Source organism: Ostrea edulis, chromosome 9, assembly GCF_947568905.1.
Source record: "Ostrea edulis chromosome 9, xbOstEdul1.1, whole genome shotgun sequence".
In the NCBI taxonomy this organism is placed as follows: Eukaryota; Metazoa; Mollusca; class Bivalvia; order Ostreida; family Ostreidae; genus Ostrea; species Ostrea edulis.
In genome coordinates, this window is record NC_079172.1 from 61,087,040 (window position 1) to 61,108,189 (window position 21,150).

The following is a 21,150-nucleotide window of genomic DNA, read 5'->3' on the forward strand; positions in this document are numbered from 1 at the left end:
ATGACGTCAAAGTAGTATGTTACAATATGAAACGCAAGCTTTCAAATGCATCTAAGATATCATACATATCTAAGGTATTCTAATGGTATCAATTTCCACTTATATGATTATATATTAGAATGAATAAGACGTTAATTATACCAAAAGTGAATCTGTGGTGAACATTTAAATAACACATTATACAGGGATTCAGGTCTGGCCTTTTAACCTCATCCACAGGCGCACGTCCGACAAATAAATGCATCGATTTGATGCAATTCTTGAACCGGTCCACGTCCGAGTCTTCTTCCCAGTTACGGTAAAGGACGAGCACGTGATCTGATTGTAGTTTGTACGTTGTGATGGATGATGGGTACATGAGTTAGATGTTATGATGGATGATGGGTATTTCGTTTTCTGTTATAATTGATGATGAGCATATGTTTTGTGCGTTACCAAAAAAAAAAAAAAATGTAGAATCGATGCTAGTTGTGTACGTGAAGACAACTGATGGTTAAAATGTGTTTACGTAAGTAAGGCTGAAAAGCCAATAGTTTGAAACGACCCAGCATGAAGAGCAGTTTGGCCCACGTCAGGTTTAAAGATCAATGTTTTTATTACGCTAAAACTGCTTTTACGATAGCAAATCAATATCTATACTTTCATAAAAAGATGTGAAGATAACGAACAGTAATAAATCTTTATTATAGGAAATTAATGTTTTCGTATGGTATCAGTAATCAATTAACTACGCTATGAATGTTTTACTTAGTTAAATAAAAGTTCAAAATGTTGATTTTGTTAAAAGATGTCATGAGTATTCCATAGTTAATAAAAAAAAACAACACTTTTTTCTACCGTGTCAAATATTTTACTTTAGTTACATGCAACTGCATAAATTGTTTCACTCCAATGATACAAAGTACCAAAGCATTCACTGTAATAATAAGCTCTTAAAGAGGTTCGCACCTGAGTTTTGTAGAATTGTTAATATTTTGGGAAGTTTAACATTTATTTCTACATTGAAGAAGAATTGTGAAATTGCAAAGAAAGTCTGTGGTCATTGTGCTTGTAATTAAGCTACAGTGTGCTAAACGTGACCCTTTTACACTTAAATCTTTATGGTTTCTTTACCATCATTTTAACATGACCTTTTCAAGTGTATAATTGTATATTTATTTCAACTATTGAAATTTATATCATTTGATTGTACGGCGTGGAACTTTTTTCATGCACATCATGTTTTAGATTTTAGTAATTTAACTTCACATTATTGATGTTTTGTCAGCATTGTTTTGATATTATCTGTCTTAATGCTATTATAATTTCCTTTTACTACTTTTATAACATGCTGTATCATTTTTATTGTGTGCAGCCCTTTAGAATGGTTATTTATAGTGATATAGGGCGCTATATAAATAATAATAATTATTATTATTATCATTATTATTAAAATTACACTCATGCGTTCTAACAATATCGATATAAAAAATTTAATGTCAATAAATTGGAAATAAACAATGGTCTTTTTGCACTTGATAATCGGAAAAATTCCTCATATGGAACTTGAGAGTTCAAACGAACATATAAGGAGTACTGTCAACTTTTTAAATTGCACATACATTGGATATTACAAAGCTAGACTTAAATTTAAGATGGAACTAAAGAAAATGGCTGAAGTACTGAATTTTCATACAAAATTTCTCGTAAATCAATATAGATGTTTTTAAGAATCGGTACTCAATTAGGGTAAATCAACATCCATGTTTTTGAGAATAGGTATTGCTTACACAAAATATATACAGCTAATTATTGAATTTACAACACTTGAATTAGTATAAAGTCTCAACTATTGGTATCATAAATAGCAAATTTGATTTTCACACCTAGGAGTATAATTATTGCGTATAATTGTTCTGTTGCATGAAACAAAACCTATAAAATCATGTAAATTTAGATCTTTTAGATTAAAAATCCTACCGCCACAAAATATAGTCCTTTCCAATTCCCTTTAAAATTGGAATCGGTATAGAAATTTCGACTGGATATGTTTAAGTAGTATACACAACATATTTGGACGAATAGAATAAGTATTGAACTATTATTCATACGGTTATGGCATGCTGTACAGTTGTGCTCAAACGTTGAAGAAATGACCACCTTAACAACAATACGTAGACTTGTATTTGACCGCATTCAAAACTACTCTATGAAACAGATTGTGATAATTCAATATTTGTTGTTGAAAGTAGCTGAAAGATGCTTAATATACCTATATAAATGCAAATGCTGTCAAACGCGTTTTATACCGATTGTTAGACGGTTCTTAGCACACTGATTTTGACTACGGATAACTCCATTTACCTGATCAGGATATAGGGATCACAGTGGGTGTGACCGGTCGACAGAGGATGATTACTCCTCCTATGCGACTGATCCCACCTCTGGTGTGTCCAGTTTGTATTGCTTATAGGAGTTATGAGATTGATCACTGTTCGTTATATTCACCTTTCATATAGTAAAAAAAAACCTATGCATTGCAATTTACAAAGAACGAAATATGGCAATTGCCATGTCTGGTTTTGAAATTTAAACACGATTTTTGCTTAATTATTAGCTAGATCAGAGTTGAGCAAATTTGATTATTAATGGAACCATAACATTGGTGACTTTTACTGATTTCATGGAAAAATCTATATTAAAAAATCTCAACTTAACAACTTTAATAGGCAAATAATGAACGACATGCATCGACCAAACCGATTTTATGGTATAGTTGTTCGTCGGTATATAAAACATCAACCTCTTAATTTGATTTTGGTCAACGCATGCCTCCATTTTTTCTTAAGCCAATGAGTTTACAATGCTGGCTATATTAGACCTGTGGCTTCAAATGTGGAACATGGGCGTGCTTCGAACTTAGCTAATTGGTCATTTGTTGCTAATATTATAGCTAGTTCTATGCCCTAATTATCCAACACATTGAGTAAGATAGACACATTTATTACATATATTATGACCATGTTAGAAGGCAAGAGAAGCAAACGGTAAATACGATACACAACTTCACAAACACGCATGTATTATTACAATAAATTTCTTTCAAATGGACAAAAATCTTAATTTGTCAGAATTGTTGGTTTCAGAAGGCACGAATCACAATAATCAACAATGATCAAATTGAAATTGTAGCACATTAACGTTTAGACTTTAATCAAACTGGTTGTGTGATTGAAAATAAATCCAAATGGTTTCCCATGAAAATAAATAAGGTAAACCATTATCATTTTTAAACGCGACTGAAGTACTGAATTATATAGAAATCGAAGTATGTTTATTTAATAAAACCAATGGTCAGATGTGGCTGTTGTAAAAGCTTGTCTATTTGCTATGGACGCTTTTTTGTAGGTTGTGACATTCCTAAGATTAAGAATGCTGTCTTCAATAGTGGTTTTCTTCCGTTCGGAAAGTCTCTGCAATGTCAGACTGGATATCAAAGTTTGATAACATGGACATGCGCAGACAAGAACAAGGACCCCACTGACTTCAAATGCTGTGAGTAGTTTCTGAATTTTACGTCACCGAAATACCCTAAGATTTTTTTTTTAAAGATTTCATGTTGACCCTGTGCATTTGTTTGCTTAACATCAATCTGAATGTGCACTTCTTTCCTGGCTTTTCCATACTGCCTGTAGACAGTACAAATGTAGCTGATGCAGATTATCACTAAAACAGAGTTTATCCACGAAAAGTCTTTTCGTTTAGAAAGTTTACACTAGTACACCTATATATCAATGTTTTCCCTTAGACAAAATGTCTAACTCCCCACCTAAATTTAGTCATCCACTGGTTTTATTTTTTATTATTTTGACATAGGTTTTGATTGGTATAAAGAATAACATCTTCAAAAGAAAACAAGTTTTCTTCCATCTTCATTTATTGAAACATTCAATTAAAAACATGAAAACTTAACAGTACCCTAAATTTTGAAATTCGCAACAATCAATACTGTGTGTCCCCCATTCGCTCGAATAACTGCATGGCACCTACTTCGCATTGAGGTCACGTAATTGTGTAAAAACCTTTGTGGAATGTTATTCCAAGTGTTAATGAGGATTCTCTCAAGCTCTGTCAGATTCTGCGGCTATGGAAGCTGTCTTATTCGCATGTCTACCTCGTCCCATTTACAAACAATGCGTCTATGAATACAGAATTACTTGAAGATAGTACGCTTATCTTGACAACTGGGAAGTCCAAAAGAAATGAAAATAGAATGTAAATATGAAAATAAAATCTTTTTGGAAATTACATGAGGGTATGATTTGCAACGCTTCACGCCGGTATACTTTTCATGAAAAGATGATGAAGGATGCTGACGTAAATTGCTGCATTTTCAATGTATTCTTATAGAACCGAACTTTTATACAGACATATTTCATGAAGCTCGTTATCGTTTCATGTAAAATAATATACGGGGAAAAATTTACCATAATAAATCTGTCAACTTCTAAAACTGAATCATATTTCTTATATTCAAACACTGCTTTACATTTTAAAAACGCCAATTATCATAGTGCCCGTCGTGTGCCTTATTGTTTTCGGTGTCTGTCGTGGTATCATTATTTTCAGTTGAAAAAAAATATACTATATGTAATTGTACAACTTGTTCCCAGGCAAGCATGGATAATTCTAGGAAATGCGAAAGCGCAAAACTATTAAAATTACACCTAAATCTGTTTTTAACATCCAACGCAATCCTTAGCAGTGTAAATCCATATTTTCATTTACCGCATTATTCACTTTGTCTCCGGCTCTTGCATATTATGAACTACTATTTTTACTTGGACAGTTACCGGTCCAGGTCATCGGGTGGTGTCTCGCCTACGACAGATGCAAAATTCAGACTAGTGTAGAAGATTTTGGATCTATCAATTAAAGTTTTACATCAAACATACGCCTATTACTTGCCAGAAACCACCCTGTAACTGCCCGAGTATAACCAAACATGTGAAATCGAGAGAACGATATTTCTGTTATTTCAAGAATCTGTGGCTTAAAATTTGACACACAAATAGCTAAAACATCAATCTATGCACGGAGACCAGCAAATTATGCCTATCGCACGTAGTTTCTGATGTTTTAGGCTTTTGAAGCGAGTGGGTATTTTTTAAAAAAAAATCTGGATTAGAGTTAAACCCCTTTCTATATTTATGGTATCACAGAGTTCGGGCCTAAAACGGACTTGGCCCCGGTGGTTGTACCTGGTAGTTTCGTCAAATCACGGTAAATCGATCGATAGAGGGTTCTGTAGCAACCGTTAAAGACCTAAAAATTCACTAATACATTAACAAACAAACAAAAAATAACCAAAAAAATAAAGGCATTTGTGTTCACTTATGAAAAAATGATATCATTAATGGTGCACCATCATACTGTAACTATTAATGATAAATCGTCCGTGGTTTTTTTTTTCATCGGGAAAGGATTTATCATTAATGGTTATGATGGTGTGTTATTAATTATACGAAGTTTTCATTAGCGAACACAAATGCGTTCACTAATGCATTCATGTTTTCATAAGTTTGTTGTATATCATTAGTGGTTGCTAAAGGGCTCGTCTGAGCCCTCATAACCAGAAACTAGTATGATCGACCCACGACTGTGTCGAAATAAGATAGCTAATGGCAATTGAAGATTTTAAATGATACTTTAAAAATCCCAGTAGACGATAAAGAACCCTTACTATTAAATGGTCTTGAAAACTTAGCATAGGTCAAACATTGCAACACTTCCCCTATATCTGAGTAAAATCTAGGTACGAGTGAAAGTTTGTAAAAAGTACGTAAACACAACTTTAAAAAAAATGAATATTTTGTTTGCCGCATCTGTATCGGAATTCGGATAATGATATAAAATATGCAACAAAATTCAAGATAAGACTTTATGCAATGTTCGTTTCCCTTTGATCCACCCCTAAAGTGTTTTGACTGAAAAACTAGTCATTAAAAGACTTGGTTATATCATATAATTTATGGGAAATAGTTTTCTTCACATTTTGAAGGGCATTCATCTCACCTTTCGTGCGCGCGCTAACTGTGACAAAGGTGATTTTGAAGTCTGTAAATGATGGTCTATCAGATTACACCTTTCGCTTTTCCGAGAAGTCATCGATTGATATGTGAATACCAACCTGAATTTGGCAAACTCATCCACTCATACAAACCCCATGCTTTCATTGTTGATATACAATGCCCATTAGACAAACCCTAAAGACATTTAGTCATCAGATAATATATAATTTCTAGTATTTACAAGTTTTACATCAAGTTCATAGGATGATGTTTTCAATAAATTTTGGAAGATATTCGGTTAAAAGTTGCAAGGACCATAACAGGAATGAGATACGATTAATGTACTTCCAAATGTCAACTTGGAAACCAAACTATTACATACATGTACATACTGATTCGTTTTGTGAACACCCACACTCTCACTGATGACCCATCATGTAATCTATGTGGTATTGGTTATGAGTACATTATTCATTAATTTCTAGAAGTGAGTTCTTAATTGTTTGTACACATTTAATGATTTACTATTGTCTGTTCAGATTTTTTTCTGTTGGAGTATCTGATTGGTCAATAGATGTTAATCATTTTTGATGCCGTGCATCACTAAATACAAAGGAAACCCAGTGGTTACACAGTTTACTACTATCGGAGTAAACACATTCCTTAAACATTTAGCAAAAATGTATAATTTGCATCTTTTTCCTGTCTGTGTAGTTTATAAATTTGTTTATTGAGTAAAAAATTTTCTATTCTTTTTTCATAAAATCTTTTTCCCTACGTTTTTTGTTTTTGTTATATTTTTTGCTTCCGGTTGTATTGTGTAAAATGTGTACCATTCACTATAAAACATTCCCCATTATATATGTGTTACAAGATAACTTTGTAATCATATGATATGGAGAGGGTATTTCTAGGCATATATTCTGTTACCGAATCATTTTCTGCATTTAATAAAGATATTTATAAACTATGCTTTTATCGAGAAATAATGTATATTGACATATTTAGATAAGGTGTCTTCGGGATGGGTGCTGATTTACCGAAGTCAAGCGGGCGGAAATGTCTCCGATTATCTGTCGTTCATTTCCAATGGTACCAGCGATGAAACTAATGATGATATCATCGACGAACATTGTACCGCTACCACCAAGTCCGCTCTCTGCACCTCCAAGTACAGAACATCGCTGATTGACCAATGGGAATCGCTGGATATTTCACAAGTAAGTATAGATTTACCCAAACCCATAACAACGTAAAGCATTTCCACTATCAAATCCCCACAAAGAGAAAAGTGGTTTTCCAGTGAATTTAACTATTCATTGTACGATCAAATGTACTCTCGTGTACTTGTATCAAAGTGCTTTACTAGATAAGGTTACAGTTGACTTATTAACATGGAAGCAGTTAAAATATACATAGTGAGATTACATTTGTCGTTCTTTCCAATCAGATATTTGTGTTTGAAGTTTTCTTTTACATTTTGTGATGAGAACAATTATATCATTAGGAGCCGATATTTTAATTGCCGACTTAATGGAGATGATATCATTAAGATCTTTGGCAACAAATCCCGCTGGTGTTTAAATTCATACAAATTGCAATATTGTGGTAATATTTGTCCTATGTATTGACGAATGAACTGCATAGATATTGATTTCAAGTCATATAAATCGTCGCGCTGGGTGGGTTTAATTAATGCTGAGAATTATGAAAATTCTGGGCCAGTCAATAACAATTATATTTCCTTTTATCACAAAAATGAGATACATGTACATTATTTAACATTTCACTCCAGAGAAAAATATATATGAAATGTCATAATGAATGAATATTTTATCTTTGTTTGTAAAAACAGTTTGTGTATCTGCCTCCTTAACTGTAAACCAGGAGTTAGTGTGAAATCGAACTAAAGTCTAAATTGTTGAGTATGCTCCTGCTTGTCTAGTATCGATATCTTCCATGCTTGTCATCAGTTCAATGCATAATAAAAGAAAGGCAGCGGTCGTCATTAGGTTAAATTGATGGGCGAATTCATTTGAGATTTTAGGCCATATAAAATCCAAATAGAAAGAGTTGATATCACTCAGTCAAAATAATTAAATTAAAAAGCAGGAAAATATGCAGTTCCAAAATGAATTCAGATTACTAGCGCTTTCTGGATTTTAACATCCATCCTCACGTGAATACCAATATTGAATACCCTTTTGATATTTTTCTGCTTTTTTATTTAATTATATATATACATGTTTTTTGCTCCTTAGGCTTGCCAATCATTTTTGATCAGCTCTTTGGACGAATAAGGCATGTCCTAATTCGCTCCACTTTTAACGTTGATTGACAAGCCTAAAGAGCAAAAAACATGTAGTCTACGTTGTAGATACATGTACGTTTGTAGATTAGTGTAGTTGTAGTGCTAGATGTATTTATATGTAGTTTTTGTTACTATTCTCTGTTGATATTGGCCACATTATGTAATTCTTTTCGTTTGTCCTGAAGAAGGGACGGGTCGTCCCGAAAATTTGACAATCTGGTTGTTCGTGTCGTTGGTCATTTTAGTGCTTTGTATATATATATATATATATATATATATATATATATATATATATATATTATTGATGCTACATGTATAACTGTTACTGATTCAACTTCTTCTATTGATCCAGTGGTTCAGATATAGTGTATATTTACTACTTCATCTTCTCTATATGATTTTTGTTATGTCGATTCCAATTTTTAAAAGGTTTGGAATAGACTACATTTTGGGGCGGAAGAACTCTTTAATCAAAAACATATACATTTGCACGATTTTACAGATTTTGTTTTATCCAAAATATCTTCAATGATTATATCCCAAGGCGTGTATTTCAATTTTTTTTATACTGATATCATGATACAATAGCAGAGACTTTGAACTAATTCAAATGTTTTATATTCATTAATTTGCTAGATATGTTTTTGTAAACAGAACACCGATTTAAAAAAAACATCTTTATTGATTTCCCCTAAATTTTGTAAGAAAATTCAAAGTTTTGGTCAATAATTCAAACATTTGATCCATAACACCCAATTGTATTTTAAGTGCAAAAAGGTCACTATTTATTTCCAATCCCTACCAATAAAGATTTTTATATCCAAATTCGTAGAAGACATAGGTGCGTATCTATTTGATGTAATGATTGATTTATGTCGACAACAGAAAAATCGAGTTTATGTGAAGAAATCGTTTAGTAAATTTTATGAGCAAAAATGTTACTTTTAACACACTGCTACATGTACTCAATATTAAGCACTATAACCCCAGTTTTCTTCTTAGTTTCATAATTGTCCTTCAATGTAGAAACCAGTAATATATCCCCCCCCCCCCCAAAAAAAAAACAAACAACTGACAATACTACAAAGACCCGATCTCTTTAACATACGGTGTAAGAAGCGCATTTGAATAAGCTCTTTTATAAACATATCATGGTACTGTATAAGGTTTACATTATGACCCATGGGTCGAGGCCTCTGCTGGTGGACTGTTAGTCCCCGAGGGTCTCTACAGCCCAGTAGCTAAGTACCCCGTTACTAGCTTGAAAATACGGATGTATATTTAATTGCTGTGATAAAATTTAGAAATTCATTTCAAAATTAAGGATTATCTCCTTCATGCATAGCTCTTATCCTTAGACGAATTTGACTCCACTTCTAGGCACTCTGTTTTTCCCTAAAATAGCTCTAGCAAGTTTATTGTTATTTCGGATTTCAAACATTTCGGTTGAGCATCACTGAAGAGACATTATTTGTCGAAATGCGCATCTGGTGCATCAAAATTGGTACCGTATAAGTTTTACATCATGGCGAAAACGCATTCATACATGCAAGTCCTTATTGTTTGATGCAGAGAGCGCTTTAGTTCAATTAACGACACTTACAAACGTAACACAGCAGATATGTAATATTGTTTTCAACGAAAGTTCCGAGTCGTACTTGGACTCAGCATTTTGTGAATAGAAATCTTATATTAGTATTTCTTTATTCAACGTTGCATGAAGAAATGTTTTAATTCGCTCCTTCAAAGGTTCAACTTCATTTATACAAGAGTGGTACACAAGTGGCAGAGGTTGTTTTCAACGGGACAGGAAGCACGAACACGGACTGGTTCTCCAAAAACAGAGTTGTGTCGAGCACGTGGACAGATGTGACACCAACGCAGACGTACAATTACTTCTCAATAGAAGGACACGTGCTTGAGAGGTAATTAGAACGCACACATATTAAGCGCATATAATCCGGGGCATTGTCTGTTATTTTGATCTATCGGATGACGGCCCCCTAACTATTTTGGATAAATGTTGTAGTAGTGAATGAGAAGAATGAAATTTTAAAAGTTATGCTTTCAACTTCTCTCTCCCCCTCCACTCCGTTTGAAAAACGCTGATACATGCATGCATAGATTGTATTGTGACCCAAAGTTCTTTAACGATTACTTTTGAAGCGATGGATTTAATATAACTTTTAACCATTAAATTATATTTCTTTATTTCATTGAGAGGTTGTACGGTACCTTAATTGTTTTATTTATTTTTTGAGAAGTGAATATTTTATTTAAGATTCGTAATGGATTGTAACATATCAGAAGTTGTTATTTTAATCACAATTCGATTCAATGTGTAACAGAAAATCATTTTTCACAGGTTTGTACTCTTAATTCTAGATGTGATTATTTTAGCGTTTCATAAACTCTTATAGTTATCTTCGTGATATCTCCGAGACAAGAAAAGAATTATCAGGTAGAATGCAGTTACATTTCATGACATGCTAATTTAAAATTGATGTGGATATGTCCTGTACACGAGGTAAATGAGGAATCATCTATCATTTCAGTAACTATTGGAGAAATTTTCAAATTTGGAACCAATATGGAGGTTGTCCCAATGATGTGTTTTGGATGACATCATCATTTGCTAAGCCTGGTTACGCCTGTCCTCAAGAACGGAATAGTACAATACAATACTTTTATTGTCCACAGACGACGAAGTGTAACTTTGAAAATAGTGAGTGCAATAAGATTTTCGCTCTCTGTATGAACAGAACTTAATTAGTTATTGTACCGCTGTATCATACTAAATCCAAACTTAACCAAGAAATCCTAGTTAAGAAAAAGTATAAGCTTACAAAAGAAAATGTTAGAAATAATATGAAAAAATAAAGGGAGAACCATTATATCGTTAAACGTTTTATCTCTTGAAAATATAGACTTATGTTTTCAGATTACGAGTTGGCTGACGTCATGACCATATCCATTCAGGTCCCAGGTGTAACTTAATGGAGGCTTGCTGAGAATACTGCAGCACGTATCATTCACATATTTCGTTTTCGGAATTCTAATCAAACCATCGTGTTTGGTTAATATCGTTCGTCACTCGATGCAAACTTCCGTTGCTTTCGATAAGTTGTACAGGTATCGAGGAGGTTTCGGGTCACTGGATCTTTAATACGGCATGTAGACATAAGCAGACGATAGGGAGAAGTCTTTTTCCAACATAGAATGTGAAAGACTTAAATACAAGATATTAGATAAGTGGGGACAAGTGGTGTGGGCACATGTCTCTGCCGATATTCTCTCTCAAAAGGATTTTTGCACAATTCGAAAGGAGAGTATTGGATAAAGTTTAATTGATGTCCCTATATAATTACCTAATATACGTGTAGTACATTTGATTTTAATTATGCAATACCAAAATATCGATCGATCGATCGATCGATCAATCGAGAGAGAACCAGTATAAAGTAGCAGTCCAAGGTAAATGTTTCAACAGGTTAATTGTAAAGCTTACCATATTTCTTCTTTCTATCTATATATATGTGAATTGCTCACGTACCAACGATTCATCCCAAAGATCAGTGATTATAGATAATATCCACAAATTGAATGTTGTATAATTCACTACATTTATAGTGTATACAATTTGCATTTATATAGTTTCTATTGCGATATATATTGTATAATAAGTCTGTATTTTGTTCCAATTCAATTTTTTTCGTGTTGTCGATTTATAATAACCTTATATATATATATATATATATATATATATATATATATATATATGTGTGTGTGTGTGTGTGTGTGTGTGTGTGTGTGATAACTGCAAATCCATCGATTCACGGCGTTCAAGAAATACGCGCGATTGAGGCCTTAAATATCGCTATAATATTGTATCGCTGTCTCATCAATCTAATATCAGTCAATTCGAATCCCGGTTCATTTCAATATTTACACAATAACGTCTAGATGTGAACTAATAACCCCACAAATATTTTTAGTCAAACCTTTAGATAAAATGTATTGTTTTTTTTATTTCTATTATATAATATATATTATTCGTGTTTATAATCAACGAAGATCGAATACATAAATTATAAAGAATATCATGAATAGGTGAATGTACCGAAAGGGTTCAAATTGACTGGATACCTAACATGGCTACACCAACAAACGAAATCGGATTGAAGCTGTGAGTTTTTGGGTCGTATGAGACTGTAATGAATACGGTATGTTTGAACAAACATAGTAGGAAAATATGTTAGTAATTTTATATTTGATTTATGAGACGGCAATACAAGAATACAACTATATGAAGCCTTTGTCATATTGTAATTTTTTAATTTACTGGGTGGATGTATGGGTGTAAATTCTTTGCAATATGACACCTCAATCATGCGCATGGTTTGTGCGTGGTAAGTCGGAGATTTTTATAAAGCTCTCTGATCTGTCTCAATATTTTCACAGAGAGCTACAGCGCTGCAGCTATAGATATGATATACTAGATGAAACCCCGCGCACGCGCGGGAAATAATGTAGTGTTGGGCAGAGGAAGGACTTTTTATATGCGTTTTTGAATTGTTGTGCACATGAATTGAATGAACGATATCTTTAAATCAAATATAATTTTTGAATAATTGCATGCATTAGTTATGTTATATTTATTGATATCATGCACAGTAAATTAAACTTGATTATTAGGAAGTCACTTGGAGCTCCAAATTAAAGGTTACTTATGCAACAAAGATAATCACATATATTGTAATTTCTCATGTACATCATTATGTGGATTTTACCTTGTACATTAAAGGAGATAGATTATACAGGCGATGCTTGCTGCCTAAATCTTTATGCATAATAATTATGTTATATATAATAAAATACTGTTTAAAAAATATAAATGATCTCTCTCCATATTGAAAATTACATAATGATTTACAAATGCAATTGTAATCCGTCATGTCGAATAATTGACCAAAGACGAAGTGAACGGTCCTTCATAATTTCAAAACATTCAAAATTTGGAACTAAGTATTGCGAATGTATTTATAATGGTTTGATGTAATGCATTTTATATAGCAGATGTTGAACTAAAATCAATTTCAAAATCATCTTAAAAATATAAAGTTTGATTAACAGCAAGTTGAGGGGTTATCTTTCAGAAAATGTGTTGAGAAAAGTGTTATATATTTTTTAATGTTGTTTTCGCTAGGGGATGGTGGTGGTGAAACCTTTCAGTCATTGGTAGGGTTCATAAAATCATTTCTGGCAACCAGTAAAAACTAATAAAATTTGAAGGGTTCAGTTAGAATTACTCTCTTAAAATATTAAAAGCTGTGAAGGAGAAACTTCTAACTTACTGTGCGACTACATATGCCAAAAGTGTTGTTAATCTATGTTGATTCTAAAACATTCTAAAGAACTTTTAGCAAACTTGAAATCGCAAAACTTTTCCCAAATCAATAACATCAAAACTTTTGACTTTTCAACACTTTACACGACCATTCCTCACGATAAATTAAAGACTAGACTTTTAACATCATAGACAGTTGCTTCTTCAACAAAAAATGGAAAACGGAAATATTCATATCTAGCGATCAATCTTCCAAAAACTTACTTTGTTATACACCACGCTGATTCCACGCACAGGTACTCTGAAATTGAAATAAAAAATATGATAGAGTTCCACATTGACATTATCTTCGTGGTCTTTGGTGATCAGGTTTTCCAAGAGTCTGTTAGAATTCCCATGGGCACAAATTGTGCTCTTTTGTTACCTGACTTCTTTCTATATTCATATGAAGCAGAATTTATTCAAAAACTTCTACGTGAGAAGAGAAAATCTCCTGCTGTGGCCTTCAATTCGACATCTAGATATATTGACGACGTTTTGTCTATCAATAACAATAACTTTCATTCATATGTCGATTCGATATATCCCTGTGAGATCGAAATAAAGGACACTATAGAGTCGTCCACTTCTGCTTCATATTTAGATATTTTATTGGAAGTAGACATTAATGGCAAACTGACAAATTAACTATATGACAAACGGGATGATTTAAGCTTCTCCATTGTCAACTTCCCATATCTATGTAACAATATTCCATTATCACCTTCATATGGTGTTTATATCTCTCAACTGATTCAATACACAAGAGCTTGTTCTGCGTATGGTCAGATTTTAAATCGAGGCAACCTATTGACAAACAAGTGGATGGTGCAGGGGTTTCAACAGTCTCGAATGAAGTCAGCCTTTCGAAAATTCTATGGTCGTCAAATGCTGTCTGACGTGTTTCATACCGATTGTTAGGCTGTTTTTGGCACACTAATTTTGACTACAGATAACTCCGTTTAAATGATTAGGATATAGGGCTCACGGCGGGTGTGACCGGTCGAAAGGGGATGATTACTCATCCTTAGCACCTGATCTCACCTATGGTGTGTCCAGGGATCCGTGTCTGCCCAACTGTCTATTTTATATTGCTTATAGGAGTTATGAGACTGATCACTGTTCGTTAGCTTCACCTTTCTCTTCCTAAGTATGTATAAGGATACATTTTGGCCGTAAGTCAATTTCTCAAAGCTTTCCTAATTTAAGACTTCGCCATAAATTCGTTCTTGCAGGCTCTCAGTTAAGTAGACAAAAGTATTCAACTGCAAACACATCATTTGCTAGAGAGAGAGAGAGAGAGAGAGAGAGAGAGAGAGGAGAACGTTAGAATATGTACTTTAAACATAACTTTGCGTTATGTAGTTGCGATATATTTATATGATTCAATTAACATCATATAATATTCTATAATGTCCATTCAACCAGGGACCTCCGTGGCCGAGTGGTTAGAGCAACGCGCTCATAATTACAAGGCCTCTCACCTCTGGTCGGCGCATATAATTTCTTAGTTTATAACATAACTATATTGGATTTATTGTATCTATGATAAGAATATATAGATACATAAATATTGTTTGTCTTTTTGTCAAGAATATCATGTGTATAAATAAATAAGAACGTTTCAAAGATACTTATCTTTTTAAAGGCGAAAAGACAATGGTAAGTGACTTTTCGCCCCCAAAAAACTTTAAAGAAAGAATAGAACTGCCAGGGATTCTTAGAAATAGCAGGATTATCAGCGTGTGCTACAGATTATTTAATTACCTCCATAAGTCTAAGGGACCGGTCAATATTTATTGGGGGTTGGAACCGGTGCTTTCCATATATCCACATTTTAAAAACTCTTATCTTCTAAAAATACAAAAAAAAGTTGCTGTCCTACATCATATGTGTAATTAAAAGGTGTTTGTCCTATCTAATATATATATATATATATATATATATATATATATATATATATATATATGATTAAACAACATTTTTACATTTTACATTTTAAAAATCTCTTGAGTTCTTCATAATTATCAGTTAAAATTTGTCTATCGATCCTCATATCAGCTGAGGAATTCAAGTTCCTGAGAAACTTTTGTTTACTTTGTCATGTTTGTTGGGTAATTTGTCTAGTGAAGATACAAATCTCTTTATTTTCATCTATTTTTGTTTGTTTTTTTTAGTTAAATTGTTGTTTAAAGTGCTACATTTTGCATATTTTCTAATCACTGTTGTACTGAACTGTTGTCTCATGTACTTGCAAGTATTTTTCACATCTCAGTATTTTCTATGAAAGATGAAGATAACGAATAGTGACCAATACCATAACTCCTATAAGTAATAGAAAAATAGAACGTTGGGCAAACACGGACCCCTGGATATACCAGAGGTGGGATCGGGTGCTTAGGAGGAGTAAGCATCCCCTGTCTACCGGTCACACCCTTCGTGAGCCCTACACCTTGACCAGGTAAATGGAGTTATCCGTAATAAAAAATATCCGTAATAGTTGAATCATCCGTAATCAAATTCCATGTGCCGAGAATGGTCTAACACTCGGTATGAAACAATTCAGACAGAATTTGACCCAATTGGTTGTAATGACAAGCTATTTAATTATCAAAGATGTGTTTAGACTTGAGCTAAATTCTGGTCTGTATCTTTCAAGTTACGACCAACATGATATACCATTTTTATTTTCCATGATTGAAATCCATACTCCATGCAAAACTTACATGTAATTTTTGCAATTTTATTCACAGCTGCATGAATACTTCTTTTGGGGATTTTTTATTACATGTACTTGTTTTAATATTAAAAAAATTCAAAGGTCCAGTACAGTATTTTATTGCACATTCTCTCTAGTATATTGAAGATGGACATGTAATAAAGCATTGATACAATTCAGTATCATTGTGTAAAAGATAGTTGAATTAAAAGTTTGAAATACTTTATACTATTTTTCGTTCATTGATACATTTACTATCAGTGTTGAAAATTTAAAAAAAGTTGGAGTCCTATCAGTATGTAAGTCAAAATAAATTTGTGTCCTGTTGGATTTTGCACCGGTCTCAATCCTCCAATAAATGTGGACCGGTCCCTAAAGAGAAAAGAAAATATCATAAAAATGAATTGATGCTACCCACGGACTCTCTCTGATAAAATAAAACTACGATGCACCGTATACTACATTTTTTATGCATTGTAGCGATAAGGCATTAAAAGCGTTTGCTCGCCTAAACAAGAAGATATTACAATTGACTAGAACCACACAGTTTTACAGTTCGTCAATTTTTTATTTTCTTTGACGTAATTCTATATCGATATTTGAAATGATTTTCCAACCGAAAAGCAGAAAACTGATTATTTAAGATAAAACACTTTTTAAAAAATAAATGTATACAAAAACAAAGCACACATATTTGAATAAACTTGATTCCATGTTATTGTTTTCGAACGCTCTAATGGTTCAGAAAGAATTGCTCTTATTAGCCACGTACTTAAAATCGCCTTGTTCCACTCTATTTTAGTGTTTTGCGGCATGATATAAGATTGGGGATTAATCAATTTTCATAACAATTTATTAGTTACTCGCGAATTCGTCATCATTAGTAGCCGATTTGCACATTTGTTGCATACATTTTTTTTATTAGTGAAGAAGTGGACAAACATTTCTTTCTTCGTCCGTTATCCTGTCTGTCTGTTTTAGACTTTTCTAGCTGTAGAACTGTAGCTCTCGGAGGAAAAATAGAATACACCAGGGATATATAGGTCCAACCACTGTAAAAAAAAAAAAAAAAAAAAAAAAAAAAAAAAAAAACCTTTAAATTACAGCACAGCATTTTACATCACTGTAACCTCAAATTCAAGGTCAAATTACCAGAAATCGAATTCCCCAACTGTTTATCCTTATCAGTATCGAAAATACATGTATAAGCCAAATATTACATGTATGTAGGGGAGGTAACTGGAGTCGGTCGAAAAGTTGCTGAAGTTCCAATTAACAACATGTAATTTATATGTAATTCTACGCCATTTTGTACAGAGTATTTTTGCACATATTTTTGTGTATATTTCAGACTGATACTGTTTTTGTGCATCCTCACATATACATTTGTAATAATGCATAAAAAATCTTTATTGTACATCATGTACCACTTTCATTGTGATTCAGCGAATAAATTGAAGGAATGAAGGAAGACAATTTACCTCAACCATCATCCTTCAGATAACAGGACAAATCGCTCACCAAGTGGTTCCAGATGAGCGACTACTAGTGGACTTTTGCGAGAAGGGCTGACTTTTACAATTTACGGCTGACTTTAATACAAGCTTAATATACGAAAACATTTTCGTGACATATTTGTACATACATGAATAAGCGATGAACCGAGGCAATGTACAGAAATGTTAGTTGTCCAAAGAGTATCGAGTTTTTCCGGTTCCTTTCCATACTCGTACTATTTCTCACAGGCATTTGAGAAGCAGTAGATGATATTTGACGGTTGGTTATAGCCGATAAATGGACTTTATTTCCAGTTCACCATAACGATGCGAGAGGTACATGTAGGACCTTGACATAGTTGCCTCTAAACGGTAGGGGTCTAATTATCATATTAAATCGAACTTTTCGCCGAAATTTTCGAGCGATGCAGCTGGTAAAACAGAAAACCAAGATGGCGGCGTGATATACCTTGTAAATATCATGTTTACAGGAAGACAATTTTTTTAAATTATAGATATTTAATTAAAACGTCGAGTGTCAGTGTGTGTGATATCTCTGTTACAGTAAAGTCTATGTGACCTAATATCCCCATATATCCCTCCTGCACCCCCGCTCCCATGGGGATACGGGTTAGAATAGGTCGTCAGTACCCCTTGCTTGTCGTAGAAGGCGATTAAATAGGGCGGTCCTTTGGATGAGACCACAAAAACCCGAGGCCCCATGTCGCAGCAGGTGCGGCACGAGAAATATCCGTCCCTGCTCAAAGGCCATAAGCGCCGAGCATAGGCCGAAATTTCGCAGGCCTTCACCAACAATGGTGACGTTTTCTCTCGAGGGACGTTAAACAATATTCAATCAATCAACCAATCCTGCACCCCCGGAGCCTTAAGGATGGAACAAAAATTGATCAATGTTAAAGCATCTTCCCTACAACCTCACATCTGTAATAAAGATCTAGGCCTCTACCGAAATTGTAAATTGAAAATGATCTCCGGGGTAAACGTACTGACTCCAGGACGGGGCCAGACTTGGTATATGTAATGTTTATGTGTAAACCATTTTTGAATGTTATTGATAGCATATATCATCTTTAATGCTATGCCGTGGGCCCCTTGTTAGTTAAATATTTTAGATGAAATAATTCCAGATCCATCTCCGCTAAGTTCTATTTTTATATGTCAGTATTGAAAAAATGCATCGGGGACAGGGGCTAGACTGATGGCCTTCATAACGTACTAGGATTACTTTTCAATAGTTACGTCCAATATTCGTGTTTATTATAAATGAAGACCGAATACGTATTTCATATTGGATAGAATGAATAGATATAAAAATCAACGGGGTTCGAATTGACTGCTACGTAGCATGGCTATCTTTAAAAACGAAATCATTTGAAGTTGCGACTATTCGGTTCACATGGGAATTTGATAAATGTTTGGACAAAAATACTAGGAAAATATGCAAGAAATTTTTGATATTATGATGCCAGAATACAGCGACCTGCCCCGTAAATTGAAGGTTTGTATAAGGGGTGGATTTGTAGCTCTCTGGTATGACCAAATATTTTCCAAGAGAGCTACAGATCTGCATTAGTGCAGATGTACATGTAATTCAAAATTGTCGGTACGCTTAGCACGCACTGTGTTGTATCTGTGTTTGATTGAATAAACCTGTATAACAACTTCACATTTTATGATAAAAGAAAACGCAAACCTCCTGCATAATAAACTTACATGCACATCCGATTTATCATGTTGCGATAACTTTTTGTAAAGTTTGAACATGAATCAATACATATGTTCGAGTTAAGATTTTACATCTTCAATGTATGTATGTGTGCAAAAATGAAATGAATTGTTTTTATTTTTTAATAATTGTCAGATAAATGAAAGAAGTTCCTGTGGTTTAAAACCTAACAGTCGTACTATAATAATATTGTAACATACAGTGATCTGAACACGCTCACCGTTGCTTAGAGAAATACTACCATATCACTAGAAACGCTACATGTAGCTCGCTAGCGAAGCAGTAGAAATTCCCTATCTACTGTTCGTTACACTTCCTACGCTCAGTTAATCTTCGTTCCGAAGCTTAGCATGGATCTTCTCTGATTGTTTGGCACCTCTTCGGCAAGGGCATCCGCCGTTCACGACGACAACCGCCGTCGTCCCGGGACTAAACCCCGTCCGTACATGGACACAAAGTCCCAGCGATACTCTATCAGAAGCAGGCCTCCCACCAAACATCAGCCACTACCCTGTCACGATTTTGTAACGTGCAGCGGTTTGAACACACTCGCCTTTGCTTTTGCGTGATCAAGAGAAATCATCAAAAAAAAAAAAAGAAGCTATCTCAAGATCGAGGCAGTAGAAGTTCCCTGTATAAATGCCAACAAGTCGATATTACATATATTTAACGATATCGTGCTTTCATACCATACGCAAGTTTAAATGTCCAAGTCAGCCGTTGATTGTGAAAGTCAGCCCTTCTCGCAAAAGTCCACTAGGAGTTACTAAGTTAAATATACAAAAACAAAGGTGTCCATATAAGCTAAGATCACTATTAAATCAGTCCTTTTTATACAAATACGAAACTAATAATTGCATAATATTCCTGTAAGATAAACGAGAACATATATCACTCTTTCGATGTTGAAATCAGATTTCTTAGGAGGTGATTAAACGAACCATTAAATAAGTTTTTAGTGTAATGACTCACCTTAAAATAACTTGAATATTTAACACTGACACCTTCCGACTGATGGTTGCAGACAAATGGGCGTGCTGAATCTTAATATATACATTTCTTCTATTCATACCCTGACAGCAATAATTACACACCAAGATCTAAGGCCTTAGCGTCCATTTATAAAGATAATTAGTAAGTATTCCGATATACATCAAAGGAATCTGATGTTATGGTATTTATCAATTATTTATAGAGATTTATAGTCTGATTTCATTGGCATGATTGTATGTTCCTAGGAAATGGAGAATCGTTAATGAGGTGAAAAATTAATTTTCAATACAGACAATGAGATGAGGGAGAATCCAGACAAGGGTACGCGATCAAATAAAGACAGCTTCGCGTATGTTAGAACTCTGGATCTAGACAAGGACTGGTCGCTTTTGTCTGGTAAAACGAAATAGACCTTGATTTGACTAAATCAATAGATCCTGCTTTGAAA

General features: G+C 33.7%; 1 protein-coding gene across 1 annotated transcript in view; it reads left to right on the forward strand.

Moving 5' to 3' along the window:
* Window positions 1-15,376, forward strand: part of LOC125659113 (uncharacterized) — a 28,848-nt gene extending 13,472 nt beyond the window's left edge. The window contains exons 3-7 of the mRNA XM_048890662.2: window positions 3,388-3,534; window positions 7,059-7,270; window positions 10,111-10,286; window positions 10,917-11,086; window positions 11,303-15,376. Coding sequence (XP_048746619.2) covers window positions 3,388-3,534; window positions 7,059-7,270; window positions 10,111-10,286; window positions 10,917-11,086; window positions 11,303-11,358 — 761 coding nt within the window. The 3' untranslated portion in view covers window positions 11,359-15,376. The remainder of the gene's footprint in view (window positions 1-3,387; window positions 3,535-7,058; window positions 7,271-10,110; window positions 10,287-10,916; window positions 11,087-11,302) is intronic.
* Window positions 15,377-21,150: the final 5,774 nt, after the last annotated feature.